This window comes from Microcaecilia unicolor, chromosome 6 (genome assembly GCF_901765095.1).
Source record: "Microcaecilia unicolor chromosome 6, aMicUni1.1, whole genome shotgun sequence".
NCBI classification, from domain to species: domain Eukaryota; kingdom Metazoa; phylum Chordata; class Amphibia; order Gymnophiona; family Siphonopidae; genus Microcaecilia; species Microcaecilia unicolor.
Genome location: NC_044036.1, coordinates 161,248,718 through 161,269,894, shown reverse-complemented (window position 1 = coordinate 161,269,894; position 21,177 = coordinate 161,248,718). Strand labels below are relative to the sequence as shown.

At 41.4% G+C, this 21,177-nt stretch overlaps 1 protein-coding gene and 1 long non-coding RNA gene across 2 annotated transcripts in view; one reads left to right on the top strand and one right to left on the bottom strand.

Annotated features, from left to right (window-relative positions):
- Nucleotides 1-21,177, top strand: part of CACNA1D (calcium voltage-gated channel subunit alpha1 D) — a 384,574-nt gene that overhangs the window by 344,625 nt on the left and 18,772 nt on the right. Inside the window, 4 exon segments of the mRNA XM_030205472.1 lie at nucleotides 7,959-8,072; nucleotides 8,917-9,284; nucleotides 13,947-14,102; nucleotides 14,712-14,875. Coding sequence (XP_030061332.1) covers nucleotides 7,959-8,072; nucleotides 8,917-9,284; nucleotides 13,947-14,102; nucleotides 14,712-14,875 — 802 coding nt within the window.
- Nucleotides 648-19,620, bottom strand: LOC115471692. The gene is made up of 3 exons (XR_003942397.1): nucleotides 19,544-19,620; nucleotides 2,815-2,823; nucleotides 648-657 (listed from the first exon to the last, which is right to left on the bottom strand). It is a non-coding gene; the product is annotated as an uncharacterized LOC115471692 (long non-coding RNA).

The window sequence follows — 21,177 nt, the reverse complement described above, 5'->3', positions numbered from 1 at the left end:
ATGGCGATCGCCATTCCCGGCATGAGAAATACAAGTTGGTATTGCATTACAGATCATAGGTGATAGAGTAGATTAAGCAGTCAAGTATAGAGAATTCATTTTCGGGAAGAGAAATAAAGAGGTGGTGCGTTAAAGTTCATTCGTGTCGAAGTACCTGATGCAATCAGGTATAAAGAGTTCAGTTTTGTCATGTCTGGTGTAGTTTCGTTGTCTGGTGTTTAGGATGTAACATTGTAGTATGCCTTATTAAACAGGTTGGTTTTTAGCAATTTTCGGAAGTTGGTTAGGTCGTGCATTGTTTTTATGACGTTTGGTAGTGCATTCCATAGTTGCGTGCTTATGTAGGAGAAGCTTGATGCATATGTTGCTTTATATTTTAGACCTTTACAACTGGTTTAATGAAAGTTCAGGAATGTGCCTAAAAGAGCATTGGCTGAATATCTAGTCTAAAATTTGCCAGAGTTTTCTGTGATGTCCTTTGATGTGTGCAGTCTGAATCAAGCAATTCAGTTTAAAACCCTTTAGTGTCCAGTGTTCCCGTAATAAGCCATATGGGAACAGATTGATGGGAACACTGGACACTAAAGGGTTAACTGGAAAGTGGAGAATATCAGTGTTGTCTGAGTAAACTGAGCATCTGGCATGCTGCAGACTTCACTTGCTCAGCCAGACCCAAATGAGGGTGTCCCAGAAAGAAACCAATACTTCCCTGTGAGCAGCTGCTGATGTGATTGTACTATTGATTTACCCATGTGGAATCACGCAAGTGTGTAGGTCCACTTTTTCTAGGTGTTTTAATGCTAAAACAAAGCTTACAAAAGCCAAAACCTGTTTTTGCATCTATATTTGTTTGTCTTCAGGTTCTCTCTAACCTGAGAGTATATATCATGGTACAGCCCTTAAAGAGACACATGCTACAGTCGGGGTGGGCAACCACAATCCTCGAGGGCTATAACCCAGCCTAGTTTTCAAGATTTCCACAATGAATATGCATGAGATCTATTTTCATACAATTGAAACAGTATATGCAAAACAATATCCTATATAATAAAACTCACCCTCAACGTTCTGAGGACACTGACGTCACTGTCAGTTCCTCCGGGCACATCCTTTTGGTTCGAAGGGTTCGTGGTGGTGAAGCCACCGAAATCACTGTTGAGGCCCCGACCTCGCGTCAAACGTGATGATGTCGAGGGCGGAGCAATGGCGTCAGTGGCTTCACAACCAACGACTCAGCACATTGAAGGTGGCGTTGGCGTGTGTTGACGAGGTCCGCAACAATGGCGGTCAGTGCATTCACAACGCCGAAGGGGTGAGCAGGGGGGGGTTTGGGACGAAAACCCTGCTAGTGCCCGTTTCATTTGCGCCTGAAACGGGCATGTTTTACTAGTCATGTATATTTATTGTGGAAATCTTGAAAACATGACTGGGTTGTGGCCCTGGAGGACTGTGGTTGCCCACCCCTGTGCGATAGGATGCCATTTAAATGCAGGTACATGGTTGTGCGAAAAGGGGGATTCTAGGGTTGCCAACTGGCTCCGGATATGCCTGACAGGGATGGTTCAGTCTGGAATTTAGCCCCTCCCGCCATCCAATTGGCTATATGCTGTATACTTACCAAATTAATTTATTCAAAATAAATAGTTTAAAATGATTTATGACAAGCACAGGTAAGTCTGACACACTGTATAAAATAAAGGTGGGCAGGGTGCGTGAATTTAATAAAAACTCCACAGTTCTGGCTGTGAGCCTTGCTTAGCATAAACAAGCTGCACTGTAATTGGATTGTTCTGTTATTGTTTGTACAGCTGGATTTAGCTGAATGAAGCCTGGATTTAGAGCAGAGGCTTCCTATGGTTACAGTTCAGTCTAGGATGGGATCTATGAAGAAGAACAGCTCTGGGGGATCAGGACTAGACTATTATGAGTCTTACATCCACTGCTACAGCGTAGGTTCTGTCTCCCCCTTGCCTGGTTGTTTTGAGTGGTTTAATTCCACAGTTCTTGTGCTCTTGTCCTGCATGAAGTGCTTTATGTTAGTTTACTACTGTAGTATGGTAATTTATCAGATTAAATATGTAAGCTTAGGCTGCATGTTCTGGTGTGATCAGTTATTATGATGCTAAATTATAAAGTAGCTGTTGTAAAAATTTTACCATGGAATGAAGAGCTTACAGAAAGTGGTTTCGGGTGGAATTTATTTTGTACAGTTTTTTTTAATCATCAAATCAAAATACATTTATATTAGTAATTCTCAAAATATTTGATATGTGTAGCTATTGAAAATGCAGGCATTTTTCACTTTAGATGTTTAAGAAATGGGGTAATTTGATTTCTAGTGGTTGAGAATGCTCTGAAGCTTTTTTCCTTCCAGTAAGAGATAGCAACTGAAGAAGTTAGTATTACATTGCTGTATTTGCATTTCTATGTTTTATCACATCAAAATGAGATGCTCAAGGTGGTTTACAGCAATATTTTTGCAGTAATGTTTACAGAAATATCTCCTTATTAGTGCTTAACTTGCTGGATTAACTGCTATTACTGAGAAAAACAAACGATGTATATCAGGTATTTACCATGGGCTGCGTTAGTGATTTCTGTAATCTGATACTAAGATGTGCCTTTAAACTGTTTGAAAAGCTGGGTTTCTCTTCAACGTAGATATTTTAGTTTTCTGAGCTAAATGGCATTTTGATACTTTATTCCATATATCTATATAATACAAATAAGTATGGCATTTTATGATAGGCATTTCATTAGTTGATTTTGTTGGAGGATTCATTTTATCAACATAAGTTTTTGAGAGAAAAGGACACAGAAAAACTCAACAGACCTTGTTAGTAGCTAATAGCAATGATTTAATTAATGAATTTTGTTGTCTTGAAAAAAATGTAGAAGCTAATAGAAGTACAGCTGCCATGAATCACGCTATCTCGGAGTAATAAAACAAATCTCACCTTAGAATGGCTGAAAATATACTTTTGATTATATTACACAATTGTTATTTTATTCATGTAATATGTATTAGTATGGAGAATAATTGTACATACCGGTAGGCTTTCTACTTTTAAAACCCAGTGTACACTGAAAGAGGCCAATTCTATAAAGAGTCTCAAAATGCAGTGTGCCAAGCGTGAATTCTGTAATGGCATCTGGGTGCTCAGATTCTATTGTAGAATACTAGTAAAAAAAGGCCCGTTTCTGACACAAATGAAACGGGCGCTAGCAAGGTTTTCCTCGGCTCCCCTGCAGCCACCCATGTCCAGCGACCCTCCTCTCTCCCCTGCCCCCCTCCAGCCACCCATGCCAAGCGACCCACCTCTCCCCCTGCGCCCACTGCAGCCACCCATGTCCAGCGAACCTCCTCTCTCACTTGCCCCTCCTGCCACCCATGTCCAGCGACCCTCCTCTCCCCTGCCCCCCCTCCAGCCACCCATGTCCAGGCACCCTCCTCTCTCCCCTACCCCCCCCTCCAGCCACCCATGTCCAGCGACCCTCCTCTGGACATGGATCAGCTGTAAGGCATGTTTTTCCCCCCGGGTTCTGAAGTTGACATCATAATGGCTACGGTGATGTCAGCCTGATCTACGGAGCCTAGCAGACCAACTCGGAATGAGCCACGGTCCCAGGCAAGTCAGAATGTTGGAGGTGAGAATTATTATATAGGACTAGAGTAAGTCGGCATTTACATGACGACAATCAGGCACAACCTACTTAGGCCATGTATAAATGCAGGAAATTTGCACATAAATAACAGTATTCTTTAACCTATAAGAAGTTGTTAGAATCATCCTTCTCTTATTGGGCAGTTAAGTTCTGGTGTTTCTTACCTGCTTCTCTTAGGACAACTTCGACATATTTGAGATAAAAGGGGACTCCCTTTTACCACAGCGGGTAAAAGGCTGTCCATTTTGGGGGATAAAGAAATGGCCATGCGGTAAGTGAACCACTTCGGTGGGGAGCCCTTACCACCACCCATTGAGATGGCGTTAAATGCTCCCACACTAACAGGGCAGTGCGCAGTGCTGACCGATTACCGCTGGTTACATTCCGACGCGACAAAAATAGGACATAATTTTGTAGCACCAGAAATGGCGCACACAAGGGGTGGGAACTACCACTGGGCTCGTGCGGTAGCCTGGCGGTAGTTCTGGATTAGCATTGCGGTACGCCTACGGTGGTCTTACTGCTGCTTTGTAAAAGGACCTCTAAGTGCATAACGGTTTGACATGCCCATACTGCATGCTTCTGTGAATTCCCCCCTTGCAGTTTCATGTTATGTATGATGTGACAATTCTTATAGCCCCATTATAAAGTAGGAAACCGTTAAGGAAATAGAAATTTTTACTATGCTGTGCCAGTGGATATATTAAATAATAAATAATGAGTGCTCAGTAAAATGCAAATTGTCAGGCTGGTCTACAGAATCGCAACAGGCAGAACCCAACATCATAGCACTCAGCCCTACCTACCACCCACACATCTTATCCAATAATGGACGACTCATGACAAAGGAATCAAAATGAAAGATATATTGTAGATGGTAAAGACTGGTACTTAGCTTGAGGCTGGATTCACTGACGTGTTAAACTTCTGACGGGTACTGCAAAGTAGACCAGCAGAGCCCAGTTTAAAGGTGCATGTGCTCGTGATAAAAATAAATACAAAGTCTTCTTAGCTCATCTTAATAAACTCCTTGACTCATGTCAAACTCTGTCATACTCAGATGTGTGGGTGGTAGGTAGGGCTGAGTGCTATGATGTTGGGTTCTGCCTGTTGCGATTCTGTAGACCAGCCTGAGCAACTTGCATTTTACTGAGCACTCATTATTTATTATTTAATATATCCACTGGCACAGCATATTAAACATTTTTTTTTAAAATTTCTATTTCCTTAATGGTTTCCTACTTTTTATGTTGGTATAACATTGAAACCAGGCCGTTCGAGTCACCACAGTGATATTAGAGAATTCTTATAGCCCGCCAACTCCTAATTACTGGTTCAATTACAAAAGTAAAATAAAAGAAAATGTAAAGAAAAAAAAGCAAAATTAACAATAAGATGTTTGAAATAAATAAGTCTAACGAAAACTTAAATATGTTGATGTTATCCTAAGAGAAACAGGTAAGGAACACCAGATTTTAACTGCCTGATAAGAGAAGGATGATTCTAACAACTTCTTATATCTAACACCAATTAACGATGGAAAATAAAGAAGACGGAGCATACCTGATCTAGAAGAAAAAGGAGATGAAGGAAAAACAATCTCACTAAATAGTCAGGGCAAGAGCCATCAAGTATTTTATAAATCAGGCAAGTCAACTTGAAAAGAATTCTAGCCGATATTGGGAGCCAATGCAACTGCAAAAGACATGGAGCTGCATGGTCATATCTTTTTTTCCCCCAAGAATTAACTTGGCAGCAGTATTCTGTGGAACCTGTAATCTAGAGAGTGAAGTAGATGAGTCAAGACAAGACACTACAGTATTGCAGTAGTCCAGGTGAGACAAAATCAAAGACTGAGCTAAAATTGCAAAATGTTTTACTGACAAAATTAACTGGATAGTTCTTAGTTGATAAAGTTAAAAAAAAAAAAGTTGATTTCACTACGAAATTAATTTGTGAAACCAAAGGTAAACTGGTATCTAAGTAGACTCCCAACATAAGCATATCTACCCAATTTAACCACAGTAATTTTGTTTTATCTTAATTATTTAAAGCCATGAGCAATACTTAATTTCTCAATCCTTTCTATACATAATGTGATGTTAGGCAAAATAGCAAAGATGTCCTTTTCAACAGGTAATAACAAAAACATGTCATTGGCATAAGAAAAAAAACTTCGCACCAAATGCAAGAAAACAGCGACAAAATGTAATCATATAAATATTGAATATTTAAATGATCTATATGATTTCGTTTTGTCACTGTTTTCTTTCATTCGGTGCTGTTTATTTCTTACGCCAATGACATGCTTTTGTTATTACCTGTTGAAAAGGACATCTTTTCTATTTTGCACTGAATATTGTCTGGCACCCACTTAATTTCTGGGTAGCAGCCTGAAGCAATACATAGTCTTCCCTCCCTCCGAGCCCACCCCTATAGAGCAATAGACCTCTTCCTGACCACCTCTGAAGAGCAATAGGGCCCTTTCTTCCCTCCTGACCCCCTTTGAAGAACAGAAGGCCCCTCTTTCGTGATTCCCTTCTCTCCCCCCCCCCCCCATTAAACAATAGACCCCCTCCTATAAGCCTCTGCATGCAATGGGAGTAAACCCAAGACTGGACCCACCTTATCAGGCATATCTGGAGCCAGTTAGCTACCCTAGATTCCTCTCTGGTGTCACAATTATGTACCCGCACACATGAATGGCATCCCGTAGCTTGTGTCTCTTTAAAGGGCTCTACCATGGGTAATCCTATATACTCTCAAGTTAAAGTCAAACTGAAGGCAAACAAATATAAATGCAAAGACAGGTTTGAGTTTTGTAAGCCTTTTTTTAGTATTAAAATATATTGGCAAATTAGAAGGAGAAGAAGAAGAAACCTTTGCAACAGCAACTGCTGCTGTAGGTGTTTGCTTCTTAATAGGCCAATGATCAGAAGCAAACACGGGTACTAGAGACTATTAGTGCCATACTAGCACTCATGTTTGCTACCGCCCCATGATCAGAGCCCCTGGACTCTGACTGCAAGTAGCATTCAAATGCATGCTAAACAGGTATCATTCTTCCCCAGTGATCAGCAGGCAGCACGCCAAACATTGGCGTGCTGCACGCGGCAAACCCTACGCCAGCTCGGAGCTGGCATTGGGGGATCCTGTGGGGGGCATTTCCATTGGGGGGGATGGGGGCCCTGCTAGCATGCAAATGCATGCTGGACAGGGCTCACCATAACTCCCCAATGTTCTGCAAAAACCCCCTCCCAAAGAAACTCCGATCCCCCACCCCAAGCCAGCGACACAGGGGCTGGAGGTCTGGTGGACCTCCAGTCCCCCCGACACAAGTTCACAGGGGACTAGAGATCCAGTGCTTAAATTTACATGCTACTATCTCTGATCATAGGGGCGGTGAAGCCCCGCACTATTTTTAGAGCACTGTTTGGACTTTTGATCATCTGCCCCTAAGTGCTGTATTCAATAAGAGATGTCTCCTGCTCTCAGCCATTAGCAAAAATAAGATGTTTGATATTTAAGGGAGCCTTCTGGTAATGTAGCAGTGCCTTTTATATTCTGGGACTCATTACATTGTCTCTGGAAGTATTGTTGTGCTCTTTCCCCTCCTCTTAGTTTCCTGCAGTGTTATTTTTGTTGCCTTGCCCCTTCTATGACAGTTTTAATCTGGAACCATACACCACCAAGATGCCAACGGGCAGATGATATAAACCAAATAAAATAAATAAAAGAACTAAAGAGGACAAACTTTGTTGGCAAGACAAGTGGTTCTGTGTTGTGTTGTGACCGTGGCATGTTACTAAATAGCAACTTTGAACAGGCACCCCTGGGTGAGAGAGGAGAGGGTCCATTTCAGAAACCCCAGGGGTGGCTGTAAGTACAGAACACTACAATCCAGGAGCTGCTTGATCAGAATTTTTTTAAATATTATTTTATTTTATTAACTTTTTGAACAATAACAGGAAACACATTTAACCAAAACCCCCAATCAGTACAGCACTGGGCATCTACACAGTTAGCACAGTCTAATGTTTAGCACACGCTAAAAACGCTAGTGCACCTTAGTAAACAGGGCCCTTAGTGTGGAAATCCAAAATAAAAGTGCTGTGTTTTCACAATAAGTGGAGTTCCTTACATTGTACTGGACCTGTCATGTTGTCTCTCTCTTAGATTTATTATTTATGGCATTTTCTTTATGGACAATATAGACTTCAAGAATAACTAAGTTGTACATCTTGGAAAGGAAACTGAACAGCTAATTTACCATATGACTTCTATTGATATAGGCAGGACTCAGGACACTTCATGACATTGGGCCTGAAATTCGTCGAGCTATATCATGTGACTTGCAAGATGATGCGGAAGATAATAATCAAGAGGAAGAAGAAGATATATTCAGAGTAATTATTCATGTGTGGTACTGTGCAGTAGTTTAATAAAATGAGGCTCGAACTGCATAATTTTTCTCAAGAGGGCACATAAGTAATATATTTCCTACAAATCAAGCTGAAAAATAACATACCCCCCTGTTTACTAAGCCGTGCAGCAATGTCGACACAGCCCATTGAAAGTGAATGGGCTGTGCTGGCATTAGCACAATGGCAGTAGGGGAGGATAGTAAGGTATAGGCCTTTGTTGATTGTATAGAATGAGTGTAATTCATATACCAGTCTTTTATAATTTATCACTTTATTCTCTGTGGAAGAGTAGCCTAGTGGTTAGTGCAGTGGACTTTGATCCTGGGGAGCTGGGCTTGGTTCCCACTGCATCTCCTTTTGACTCTGGGCAAGTCATTTAACCCTCCATTGCCCCAGATTCAAATAAGTACCTATATCTAATATGTAAACCACTTTGAATGTAGTTGCAAAAACCACAGAAAGTCAGTATATTAAGTCCCATTTCCCTTTCAAAGCAGATGGCCAAACCAACTTCTTTCCCCTCATACTGCAGAGCTTTGGGGCTAGAATGGAATTGGGTTAGTTAGGTTTGCCAAACCAATAAGATATTTTGCTGCCCTTGCAATCAGCTCCTTTTCCCTTTTCCTCCACTTTCCCTTTTTCATACAAATACTTACTAATCAATTGTAGATTTATTGATTCAGTCAAGGTGACCCAACTATAATGAATTATGAAGCAGTGATAGATATGATGAGCTCATCAATCTACCCATTCAATATTAATTAATCTAAAGCAAGTTATAGACTACATCATATTATCTATTTCATGTCTTTTGTTTACTTTACAGAGAAATGGTGGCCTGTTTGGGAATCATGTAAATCATGTTGGCAATGACAGGAGAAATGTTAACCATCAGACTAATACAACACAGCGTCCCCTGCACGTGCACAAGCCTCCTGTCCCCTTGGCAAGTGAGATTGAAAGGTCCACAGTTACACACACTGGTAATTGTGTAATTCATAACCATCATAATCACAATTCAATAAGAAAGCAAGTACCAAACTCAACGAATGCCAATCTCAATAATGCCAATATGTCAAAAGTTGCTAATAGAAGGCGCCCAAACCTTGGAAACCATGAACATGTATCTGAAAATGGGTGTTATTCATACTGCAAGAATGGCCACGAGAAGCAAAGAAGGACCAGTATTAACAGGTAGCCATTAATGAGTCTTTTGATCTAGTAATAATGTCATGAGCTGTACTGCTAGAGCTCCGACTGAAGTCTATTAGCATACGTTAATGAACTGAATAAAGACATTAGATATTATGACAGGCTTGTATTAATGATTCAGATGGAAACAAAAGGCAAGCAACAGGAACTATTCTGTTTCCTGCAAGGGGTGAAAAAGAAATGGAAGTAATTCTTGTGAGTTGTGGGAAGAGGTTTTATTTTCACTGATGTGATTGCTTGTATGCGAAATCATTATACCTGTCTTGCAAAATAAGCAAAGCAGGTAAAATAAAAGGTCAGAGTGCAGCATAAAGGGGTTGCCATCTGATCCAGGTCATACCTGAGAAGGTGAGCCAGTTCTGATTGTGATCGACTGCATCCAGAACCAGCAATAAGATTTTGGTGTTCATAGGCAGAACTCTGGTATCAGAGTGGGGCAGGGGGTCCCTGAGTGTAATGGCAACATCCCTTCAAAGTGGCCCCGGTGCAGAACTCTAAAGCTCCTCTTTGGCCTCAGTTACCTCTAAATCCAGGCCGAGTACATATGCGAATATATATACATTCAATTTCTCTAAAATGGACAACAGGTCCAGGTCTATAGATGTAGTAGGTTAAAAGCAGAACTGTACAGCTTCATGGGGTTGACTTGGGTCAGGTGATAACCCCAACTGTATTTTGACTAGCAGAATTCTTCCAGGTTTTCTCCAGCTCTAAAGCACATCTCTCAGTTCTTTTGATTTTGAGCATAGTTGGTCTGTATAATATCATCAGAACTCTCCTGCATCGAGTATAGACTATCACACTCCCACCATACAAATATGTTTCCTGTAGGCTGAAAAGAAGATAACAGCTGTCATTACCAAGATCCGAACATACAGAAACATTTTCCCTTTAGACACAAGATAAGGAAAACCCTTTTGACCAATATTCTTTACCATACCAGTCTTGAATCTTTGTCTTTCAGTTTCTAGAAACTCTGTTTCCAAAGATTAATCATAAGGCTGACACACTGAATGCATTATTAAAATTGTTGTTTGACAGTTGTTCTGCATCTGATTATAATATTTGTCCTATGTTTTTATGGCTTTCCTGGATAGAACTCGGTATTATGAAGCATATATTAGGTATGTGTGTAGGCCTAATGTGTATTTAGTGTATTCATACTATGAAATATACAATTATTTATGTAATGCTTGTGCTAAAGATTGGTGTAAGGATGAAAGGTTTCTGTCGCTGTCCTTGTGAATGATCTACATGGCGTCCGTAAAAAAACGGGACCTCTTACATAGTTTCAAAATACTTTGCAGTTGTTTAAACATTTACCTCCCTGTTTACTAAGCTGCGTTCTATTGCCAACACAGCCCATTCAGTTTGTGTGTCGGCATTGCAACGCATATTAGTAAACGGGGGTGGGGTGGGGTTAGTAAGACCTTTGAAAATACATTAATATAAATATTTTTCTTAGTCAATTCATAATCTGTGTTCAAAGTGTTCTCCAGCCTAGACACGTTCACGAAGTCTTCGACATCACTGAGCCGTTGGCTCAATGAATTCTGGGTTTTCATTAATTAAGAACTCAACTCTTTTGCAAGTTGGATGGGCTGGAGCTCCATCCTGTTGAACAATAAAGTACTTAGGAATGTCTGAAATTTCTGCTGCAGTAGGATGTTTTGGGGTTATTTGTAAAAATATTGGGGGTCCCCTTTTTTCCAGATACTGTGTAGTTTGGTTGAAAAAATGTTATAGGGTAGTTCACAATCAGTTTCTAAACATTTGTCTTACAACGTGTATGAAAAGAAAAACTGGTTTAGAATTACTGAAAATTCTAGAATTTAACTAATTAATGGATTTTAGAGAGATATTTTGAATACTTTAATCCTAGCAATATGGATTTAAGCCAGATGCTGTGAGATTAGAATGCTCATATAAAGTTCCAAATGGTCCTGCTCTAATCTGCTATTTTACCGATTTTAACAGTTTTCAGAAGCAAAGCTGGGCACGTAGATGTTAATTGTATAAGGAGGCACCTAGATTTAGGCAGCAACAATGTGCCTAAATGCCAGTTCATGCATTAATGACTATATTCCAGCTACTTCCTATTCTGCAAATGCACTCCAGTTTCTGATTGTGTGTACTTTGCAGGTGAGCATTCACATGAGCATTGGCACACAGTTAGATGCAGAAAAAATATATGCAAATTTATTATGCATGTTCATTGTGAGTATTCCCAAAACCCAAGTGATTCTGGAGTCTCTAGGGCTGTACACGGGCAAAAAAATATATCATTTTCAGCACGGTCAGAAATTTTCACAATTTTCAGGTGATTTCCCCCCCCCCCCCCCCCCCCCCATTTTTGGTATAATTAAAAAAACTGTTTTAATACATGTTAGATCTTTTTAAACATGGAAATGAATTGTCCTCATGCTGATTCATAGGTTTGTGCACATTAATGGGTCAATATTCAAAGTGATTTAACTGGCCAAAACAGTTCCTGCTGATATTAGGCAGTTATCTTCAATATACCTTGCTAGGAACCCTAGATATACAACACTTTCAAACTTATTCGGTCCTAGATATGTGTAATTATTTCTTATATACTTGTCTCAGCCGTATTTTCCACCTTTTTGCCTCAGTAGTGCTCATCTACCAATAATTATTTTTCGGCAGTTTATTTAGCACCAAATTCTTCATCGGTTTTATGCAATCACTTTGATTATATTTTAGTACTTTAAACACTTACCTTTATAGGTAGTCAGACTGGGGGTTGAAAACTGTCCGACATGCATGTTTCGCCAGCTAGTCTGTGTCAAGGACTTCCCCCTTCGCCGTTTTCAGCGCCAGCCTCGCTACATTATTCTCGGGATTTGCAGGGGTAATCCCGAGAATAATGTAGTGAGTCTGGCGCTGAAAACGGCGAAGGGGGAAGTCCTTGACACAGCCTAGCTGGCGAAACATGCATGTCGGACAGTTTTGAGTCCCCATTCTGACTATCTATAAAGATAAGTGTTTAAAGTACTAAAATATAATCAAAGTGATTGCATAAAAGCCGATGAAGAATTTGGTGCTAAATAAACTGCCAAAAAATAATTATTGGTAGATGAGCACTACTGAGGCAAAAAAGTGGAAAATACGGTTGAGACAAGTATATAAGAAATAATTACAGATATCGAGGACAAAACAGTTCCTGGCCATTTAAATCACCTGTTTGGAGCTAACCAGTCATTTTCTGCAGCACTTAACTGGTTAGTGCAACTGAAAATGTCCAGTTACCACCGAACGCAAAATCAGCTATTGGAGGGGAGGGGTGGGGCATTCTGGGAGTGGAGTCAGCACTTGGCCAGTTAATTGCCTTTATTCAGCACTTAACCATAAAAGTCTTTGGGGCTCTTTTACTAAAGGGTTGCCACGTGGCAACGAGGAACTACCGCCAGCCCAATGCAGCCACCAGTGGTAGTTCTGTCCCCAGCGTGTGGCATCTCCAGTGCTGTCAGAATTTTTGAAAAATTAATACCACAAGGGTTTACCTGGCAGCAATCGGCTGGGTTAGTGCAGGATAGTGGCGTAGCCACAGGTGGGCCAGGGCCCACCCACTTAGGGTTCAGGCCCACCCAACAGTAGCACACATTTAGTGGTAGCTGGTGGGGATCCCCAGCTCCACCAGCTGAAGACCTCCCCCTGATGGTAATGAAAACGCTACTCTCCTTGATACTGGCACCTGCGCATGCTCAGTTTTCAGCGCATGCCTGCTGCAGACTGCCAAGGTGGAAAGAAGCGTTTTCCCGCCAGCTGTGATATATATATTTTTTGGTGGTGGTGCGGGGGGGGGGGGGGGGGGGGAGAACACTTGGTGCCCACCCACTTCTTGCCTAGGCACACACAAAATCTGTTGTCTGGCTACGCCCCTGGTGCGGGAGCCCTTACCACCACCTCAATTGGTGGCAGTAAGTGCTCCCTCGAAATGGCCACATAGCAAGTGCGAACTTACTGCGTGACCATTTCTTTTTTTGGGCTTTTTTACCCACTGTGTTAAAAAGAGCCTTGGTGCATAGCAAAAAAACAGCCGCCGCTGCTAGTGAATGGCCAAAGGGCCAGTTATGTGCTAAATATTGCACTTGACCTGCTCCGCAAACCTGAAAATTCAGTGCTAAAGCCTAGACGTAGCCCAGCCTTGAATTTCCAGGCATAACGCCTAAAATTTTAAGGAATGTAAATGAACTAAGGGGATCTTTTACCAAAGTTTGGCTCAAGTTATCTGCAACAGGGCCCCATAAGAATAACATACACTATTCCTTCATAAAAGAGCCCTTAAATGCAAGCTAACACATACGCATCCCTAGGGTCAGCATGACAGGTTTGGGGAGCCCCAGTGGGCCTCAAACATAACCTTAAAAGTGATTAAGAGGTTAAAGTGCAAATCACATTTAGACATTCATGGTTATAAAATCGAGAGTGGAAAAATTGTGACTTAAGAGTGGCCAGTCTTTGGCTTATGATTGTCAGAAGAATTGTGGGTTCTTTCAAAACCATTGTTTCACAAGCTTAACAATTCCAAAATGAAACAATATATTGGTTTGTTTTAGATCAGAGCTATGTGCGTTATATATGTGATAATCTAAGTTTTTATTCACCAACTGCACCACACAGATCTGAATCTGGGGAAGGGAAATTTCCTGCAATATTCCAAGAAGATGTTGAGGTTCTAGAGGACAATAGCCAAGAGGAAGATTCTTGCGTGGAAGAGCAAGAGTATTGCAGTGGAGAGGAATGCAATGAGCAGGAACATATGATCTTAAGGAACAGGTAGGATGAGTATGATGAAGGAAGACTGAGGAAGGCATTTGTCAAATGCCAATAATCAAGTTAAACAAAAATATGTATTGGCAAATAAAAAAATGAGAGAGGTAGACTAGATTTCTCAAGTCTTGAATATTGCCATGTTTCTACAACATTATATATTTATTTGGATTTGATTCCCAGCTTGCACTCCAGTCTCAAAATGGTTTACCATAAAAATATAAAATAATAATAAAGTAAAAGAATGTGACAACTTTTTCCCTGATGTTGTGAATTCTGTATGTTATGAAACAATTTTCTTCTAGCTGTATTGTATTGTGAAAGAGATGGAATTACCCATGATGTCCTGGAGCATCATATAAACTCTACCTGAAATGTAGTCCAGTATAATTTAGGAGATTATCAAAACAGTACAGAGCAGCATAGTGAAAGAAATGTCAATCAAATAATAGGAATCTATTATCTAAGGTAATTGAAATAAACCTAGTTTTGGAGCCTTTCCTTTCAAGTTAGCCTTGTAATTTTCTGATTGTCAGAGGAAGGTAGTCTATGACTTTTATAACATTTAGCTACATAATATTAGAGATGTACTGAATTGCTGTTTATTCCACTCAGGCAAAAATATGACTATCAAAAACGATATTATGATAATGATAGAGACTGTGAGAGGCCCAAAGGTTATCATCACCCACATTATGATTTTGAAGAAGAGGACTCACAGATGAACTATGACTCAAGACCGTCACCACGGAGACGGTTGCTACCTCCAACACCAACGTGTGAGTAATTTCTAAAAGATTATTTTCATGGTTTGATCTAATTTGGTGCAAATGTAAATCACATACTTCAAGTTTATTTGATATATTACCTATAGGAGGTTTACAGTGATCTCTGATCAGTTATAATATGATATAAGACTATATATTTAAGTAAGGAAGGAGGAAATGAGAAAAAATTAGAATTTCCTCATTGTCAAAGCTTGCCATGACTCCTGCCCTGATGCTTACCACTCTGTTCCAGGGCCTTTGTGGGATGGCATCCTGTTTCACCTGTCATTTGTATGCTGTCTTCCTAGGGCGCACTCACCGCAACCCATATCGTATTGGTGGGAAGCATTGCGGGTGCACTCGGAGTGACGTCATGGACTTGGGCACATTTAAGAGAAGTCCAGGCCCTCCTCTTATGCCTTCACAACAAGGTCTTCCTGGCCCTGCTTAGTTCATTGTGTTTCCTGTTCGTGCTTTGCCTTGCCGTGTCTTCAGGTTCTTTTCTTGCCTTGTCTTCATGCTCAGGCCTTCCTTGTTCCAGTGTCAACAGTTGCCTCATTCCAGTACCAAGTCCTGCTTTGTCTCCTGCCTTGCCAAGTCCTGCCTTGTCTCCGAGTCCCAGCCTTGTCTGCCTTGTGTGTCTTGTCTGGGTCCAGTTCTTGCCCTGCTTACCTTGCCCTATTTGGTCCCAGTTCCTGCCATGTCTGCCTTATTCTGTCTGCCTTGTGCCTAGCCTTGCCTGCTCCGCCTGTTTTCAGGCTGATTTCTTCCTTGCCTAGTACTCTGCCTAGTCCGAGTGACTTGCCTTCCATAATCGGTCCGCGATTAAGGTCCATGAGATCACCTCCCTCTTGAACGGTGACATGGCATAGAAAAGGCTCCACTGTTGTGGTTTCCAGTTAAGTTAAGCTCAAACCTCCCCTTTTGGGCAGCCACCAAGAAGTAGGAGATCATGAATCAAAAATTTCAATACAGAAAACGACAAGAAAGGTCAATAAGGGAACTATATATATAGACATATATTTTTATTACGCTTCATTTCTTGTTAAAATAGCGGGTCCTTTTACTGCTTTGATGCGAGTTAACGCAGGACTTTCCTGTGCACTAAGCCCAAGTAAAACACAGCATTTTTAGGGCCTTTTCTATTGTTTTGATAGTGGGTTGTGTACTAATATTCCCATTAGTGCATGGTACATGCAATAACTCTGCATTATCTGTTTAGCGTGCACTAATCATAACATGCTCACCAGTTAACTTAGGAATCCCCACTCTTCGCCCATGATGCACACTATCCAAAAGCTTTTCTAAAAATTAGTAATGTGCAAACAAGCAAAATACCTCAAATGCTTTAACGCATTTCTGCAATCGCCAATTATTTATTTATTTGTTGCATTTGTACCCCACATTTCACCCACCTATTTGCAGGCTCAATGTGGCTTACATAGTACCGTCAAAGGCGTTTGCACAGTCGGTGGATAACAAATACAAAATTGTATAATGATCGTATGAGGTATAAGTGGAGGGTCGGAATGGATGAAGATTGTGTGATGTCCTGTTCGATCATAGTCATGCTGTGTTGGTAGGTGAGGAGGGTTACATGGGGTCGTTGGGGTAGGCCTTTTTGAAGAGGTAGGTTTTCAATGATTTCCTGAAGTTCAAGTGGTCGTGGATTGTTTTTACAGCTTTTGGGAGCCCATTCCATAGTTGTGCGCTTATGTAGGAGAAGCCGGCTGCGTAAGTTGTTTTGTATTTCAGTCCTTTGCAATTTGGGTAGTGTAGGTTTAGGTAGGATCTTGACGATCTGACTTTGTTTCTTATTGGTAAGTCTATAAGGTCTGTCATGTATTCTGGGACTACGCCGTATATGATTTTGTGGACTAAGGTGCAGATTTTGAAGATGATCCGTTCTTTGATTAGGAGCCCATGCAACTCTTCTTATCCCAATGACTTGTACAGGGACATTTTTTATGTGTAAAAAGCACTTGGGAGCTGGTTTTAATCCATCTATCTAGAGACATGATAGCTTTCCTATTGTGCACTTGTTAGGTCCAAACGTGGGCGGAAGTTCCTACAACGTACATTATTGAAAGTGGTTGGAATCTGATGAAGTTCAAGTCAGCTTCCATGGAGAAATAATGAAAAGTCCTAGAAAATCCACATTAATACATGGAAGCTCAAAACTAACACTGCATTGAGGGGCAGTTCCACTATTTCCATTGAGATTAACATGCAGTACCTGCTCCTGGTTAATATGGAAACACTTAGGGGTCCTTTTACAAAGCCACGGTAAAAAGTGACCTGTGGTAGTGTGGGTGCATCTTTTAGGCATGTGCTGGACCATTTCTTACCGCTGCTGGGAAAAAGCCAATTTTTTTAATGGGTCAGGAAATGGGCCTGCGCTAATATTAAAATTAGCATGCGCCTACTTACGGCCTGAGCCCTTACCACCACCTATTGACCTAACCATAAGGGCTCACACACTACCCACGTGGAAACCATGCAGCGCACGCCAACATGGGCACGCTGCCCGTTACCGCCACATGCTACCCCAGTGGTATTGCCAATTGGGCATGCGCTACCCGCGCATTAGGCCTCCTGCACCTATTGAGGAGGTGTTAAGTAGTTCCATGTTACTGCATGCTAACTGGCTAACACAGAGTTGTGCAACACACTACCTTGCTAACGCTTCCACGCCCACTCTCCGCCCATCTCATGCCCTATGTCGGAAAGTTCAGTAGTGCAGTTTAACACTTGGAAACAGGCAAACTGCTGCAAAACCCCTTAACACAGTCATGTGGTACCCTGCTTCCGTGTGTTAACTGCACATTAACCCCCAGATTCTACATAGTGCGTTTAGATTTAGGCGCCAAAATCAGCGCGGATTCGATAACACCACGTATAACTTAATTGGCTTAACAAGCTAATGAGTGCTGATATCAGCACTTAACTAGCAATAATGATCACTAATTGGCACTGATTAGGATTTAAGTGCACAACTCACTAACCAGCTTATAATTGAAAAAGAAAAACGCCTATATTGCGACCCAAATCGGGAGATAGACGTTTGTCTCACAAAAACGAATAAAGCGGTATAATCAAAAGCCGAATTTAGACGTTTTCAACTGCACTCCGATGCGGACAAAGTTGATGGGGGCGTGTCGAAGGCGTGGTGAAGACGGAACTGGGGCATGGTTATCGGGCGATCAGAGATGGGCGCCTTTCGCCGATAATGGAAGAAAAATATGCGTTTTTAGCGAGAATTTAGGGCACTTTTCCTGGACCCTGTTTTTCCACGAATAAGGCCCCAAAAAGTGCCCTAAATGACCAGATGACCACTGGAGGGAATCAGGGATGACCTCCCCTGACTCCCCCAGTGGTCACAAACCCCCTCCCACCACAAAATATGCCATTTCACAACTTTTTATTTTCACCCTCAAATGTCATACCCACCTCCCTGGCAGCAGTATGCAGGTCACTGGAGCAGTTGTTAGGGGGTGCAGTGGACTTCAGGCAGGTGGACCCAGGCCCATCCCCCCCCCACCTGTTACACTTCTGCTGGTAAATGGGAGCCCTCCAAACCGCCCCCCAAACCCACTGTACCCACATGTAGGTGGCCCCCTTCACCCCTTAGGGCTATAGTAATGGTGTAGACTTGTGGGCGGTGGGTTTTGAGGGGGATTTGGGGGGCTGAACACCCAAGGGAAGGGTGCTATGCACCTGGGAGCTCTTTTACCTTTTTTTTTGTTTTTGTAAAAGTGCCCCCTAGGGTGCCCGGTTGGTGTCCTGGCATGTGAGGGGGACCAGTGCACTACGACTCCTGGCCCCTCCCACGAACAAATGCCTTGGATTTATTCGTTTTTGAGCTGGGCGCTTTCATTTTCCATTATCACTGAAAAACAAAAACGCCCAGCTCACAAATTGTCGAATAAAACATGGACATCTATTTTTTTTCGAAAATACGGTTCGGTCCGCCCCTTCACGGACCCATTCTCGGAGATAAACGCCCATGGAGATAGACGTTTTTGTTCAATTATGCCCCTCTAAGCGTTTTCTGTAATGATGTGCGCCGAACTTCTAACATGTACTGGCAAAAAGGGGCGTGGTTTAGGTGGGGAAATGAGTGTTTCATGGGCATTCTGAAATTTAGATGCCTAGTTATAGAATATGGCCCAGAGCTATGTTTTAGTTGGTGTAAATGGACGAACAAATATCAGCTAAACGTATTCTATAATCGGCGCCAGTTTTTTAGGCGCCATATATAGAATCTCCTCCTAAGTGCTTAACACCCTTTAGTAAAAGGGCCCTTTAAATTGTAATTATGGTTTCCAAATTGATAGGAATATAAATGTAAACATGGAATGCACCATTCCATTCAAACATGACAGTTCAGATGGCCCCTGTAAAAGTTCTGTTTGACCTACAGGTAGACTGATTTTTCTCTGTTTTCCCATCTTTTATCTCAGCAGAGGACTAAAGAGTTTCTCTAAAATAAAAAGGCTGAATAACTTAAAGCTCCTAATGGCCCGGTTATATAGGGACCTGTTTACTAATGGATCTTAGTGCTAGCACTTTTATTGATTGATTGATTAATTGATTTTATTTGAATTTATTTATCTCCTTTTTGAAGGAATTCACCCAAACTAGTGCACAGCAAGAATAAGCCAATTTACAGCAGTAAACATATTCAGATAACAGTACACATTATGGCACAGGATGCTACTTACAGTGTCAACACAATACACATTAAAACTTAATAGACAGCATAGGCTGTAAGCGGAGGTAGAACACATAGACAAATTAAATAGAGTAACAGGAGTCAAACAGAAATAAGGATGACCAACTTAAGGAAAAAATTGTCCATGAATTCAGAAAAGATGCAGGAAAAGTATTTCAGATAGAGTAGGAAGCAAGTCTTGCTATGATTTGTGCAACTGGTAGGGGTTGGTGGTTGGGAGGCGAGGATAGTGGAGGGCAGACTTATACAGTCTGTGCCAGAGCTGGTGATGAGAGGCGGGACTGGTGGTTGGGAGGCGGGGAATCCTGCTGGGCAGACTTATATGGTCTGTGCCCTGAAAAAGACAGGTACAAATCAAGGTAAGGTATACACATATGAGTTTATCTTGTTGGGCAGACTGGATGGACCATGCAGATCTTTTTCTAATGCTACTATGCATTAGTCCTTGTGTGTGAGACTAGCTAGTTAGTTGCTTCTTCCATTAAAGGCTTGGGAGAAGACTGCCATAGTTATAAGAATATAAGAATAGCTATACTAGGTCACACCAATGGTCCATCTAGTCCAGTATCCTGCTGCCAACAGTGGCCAATCCAGGTCACAAGTACATGGCAGAAACTCAAATAGTAGCAAGATTCATGCTACCGATCCCAGGGCAAGTAGTGGGTTTACCATGTCTGTCTCAATAGCAGACTGTGGCACTTTTTCTCCAGGAACTTGTCCAAACCTTTTTTAAACCCAGGTACTCTAACCACTGTTACTGCATCCTCCGTCAAAGACTTGCAGAGCTTAACTATTCATTGTCACATTATCCTTATCTTTACTTGGTAAAACTCAGTGTACCACCAGCATTAAAATCATTACCATGTTGGTTTTAATGCTGGTTAGTGCATAAGTGTTACAAAACATGTTGAAAACCACAGTGCAAGACCTTATGCCATAAACAGATAGTAGATCTATTGTTTTGTTTACTTTGCCATCATGTATATTAAGTGATAAATATTTTAGTGTTCCAGTGCCCTGGGCCATTAGAATTTGTGTAAAAGGAAATCTGTACTTTATAAATATTGTATGAGTTTATTTGTGTAGAAAGCATCAGCCTTAAATTGGAAAAGTGCTAATAGTAACATAGTAGACGACGGCAGAAAAAGACCTGCATGGTCCATCCAGTCTGCCCAACAAGATAAACTCATATGTGATACTTTATGTGTATACCTGACCTTGATTTGTTTCTGCCATTTTCAACACATTATTCAAAGTTGTTAAATCACAAGAGGATTGTGAAAAATTACAAGAGGACATTATGAGACTGGGAGACTGGGCATCCAAGGAGAAATTACATCCTACCTGTTAATTTGCTTTCCTTTAATCCCTCCGGACTGCCCAACAGAACTGATGGGTTGTGCATGCCTTCCAGCGGGTGGAGACTGAGAACATTGATCTTGTCTGTCACAAGATCTGCTTTTTCAGCACACTCATGTGCAGGCAGAGAGAATAAATAGCATTGTGCTGAATAACTTGTTCATGAGGTATACCAGTTAGCTCCAGCTGCTAAGCAATGAGCTGAACCATTCCTGAATTT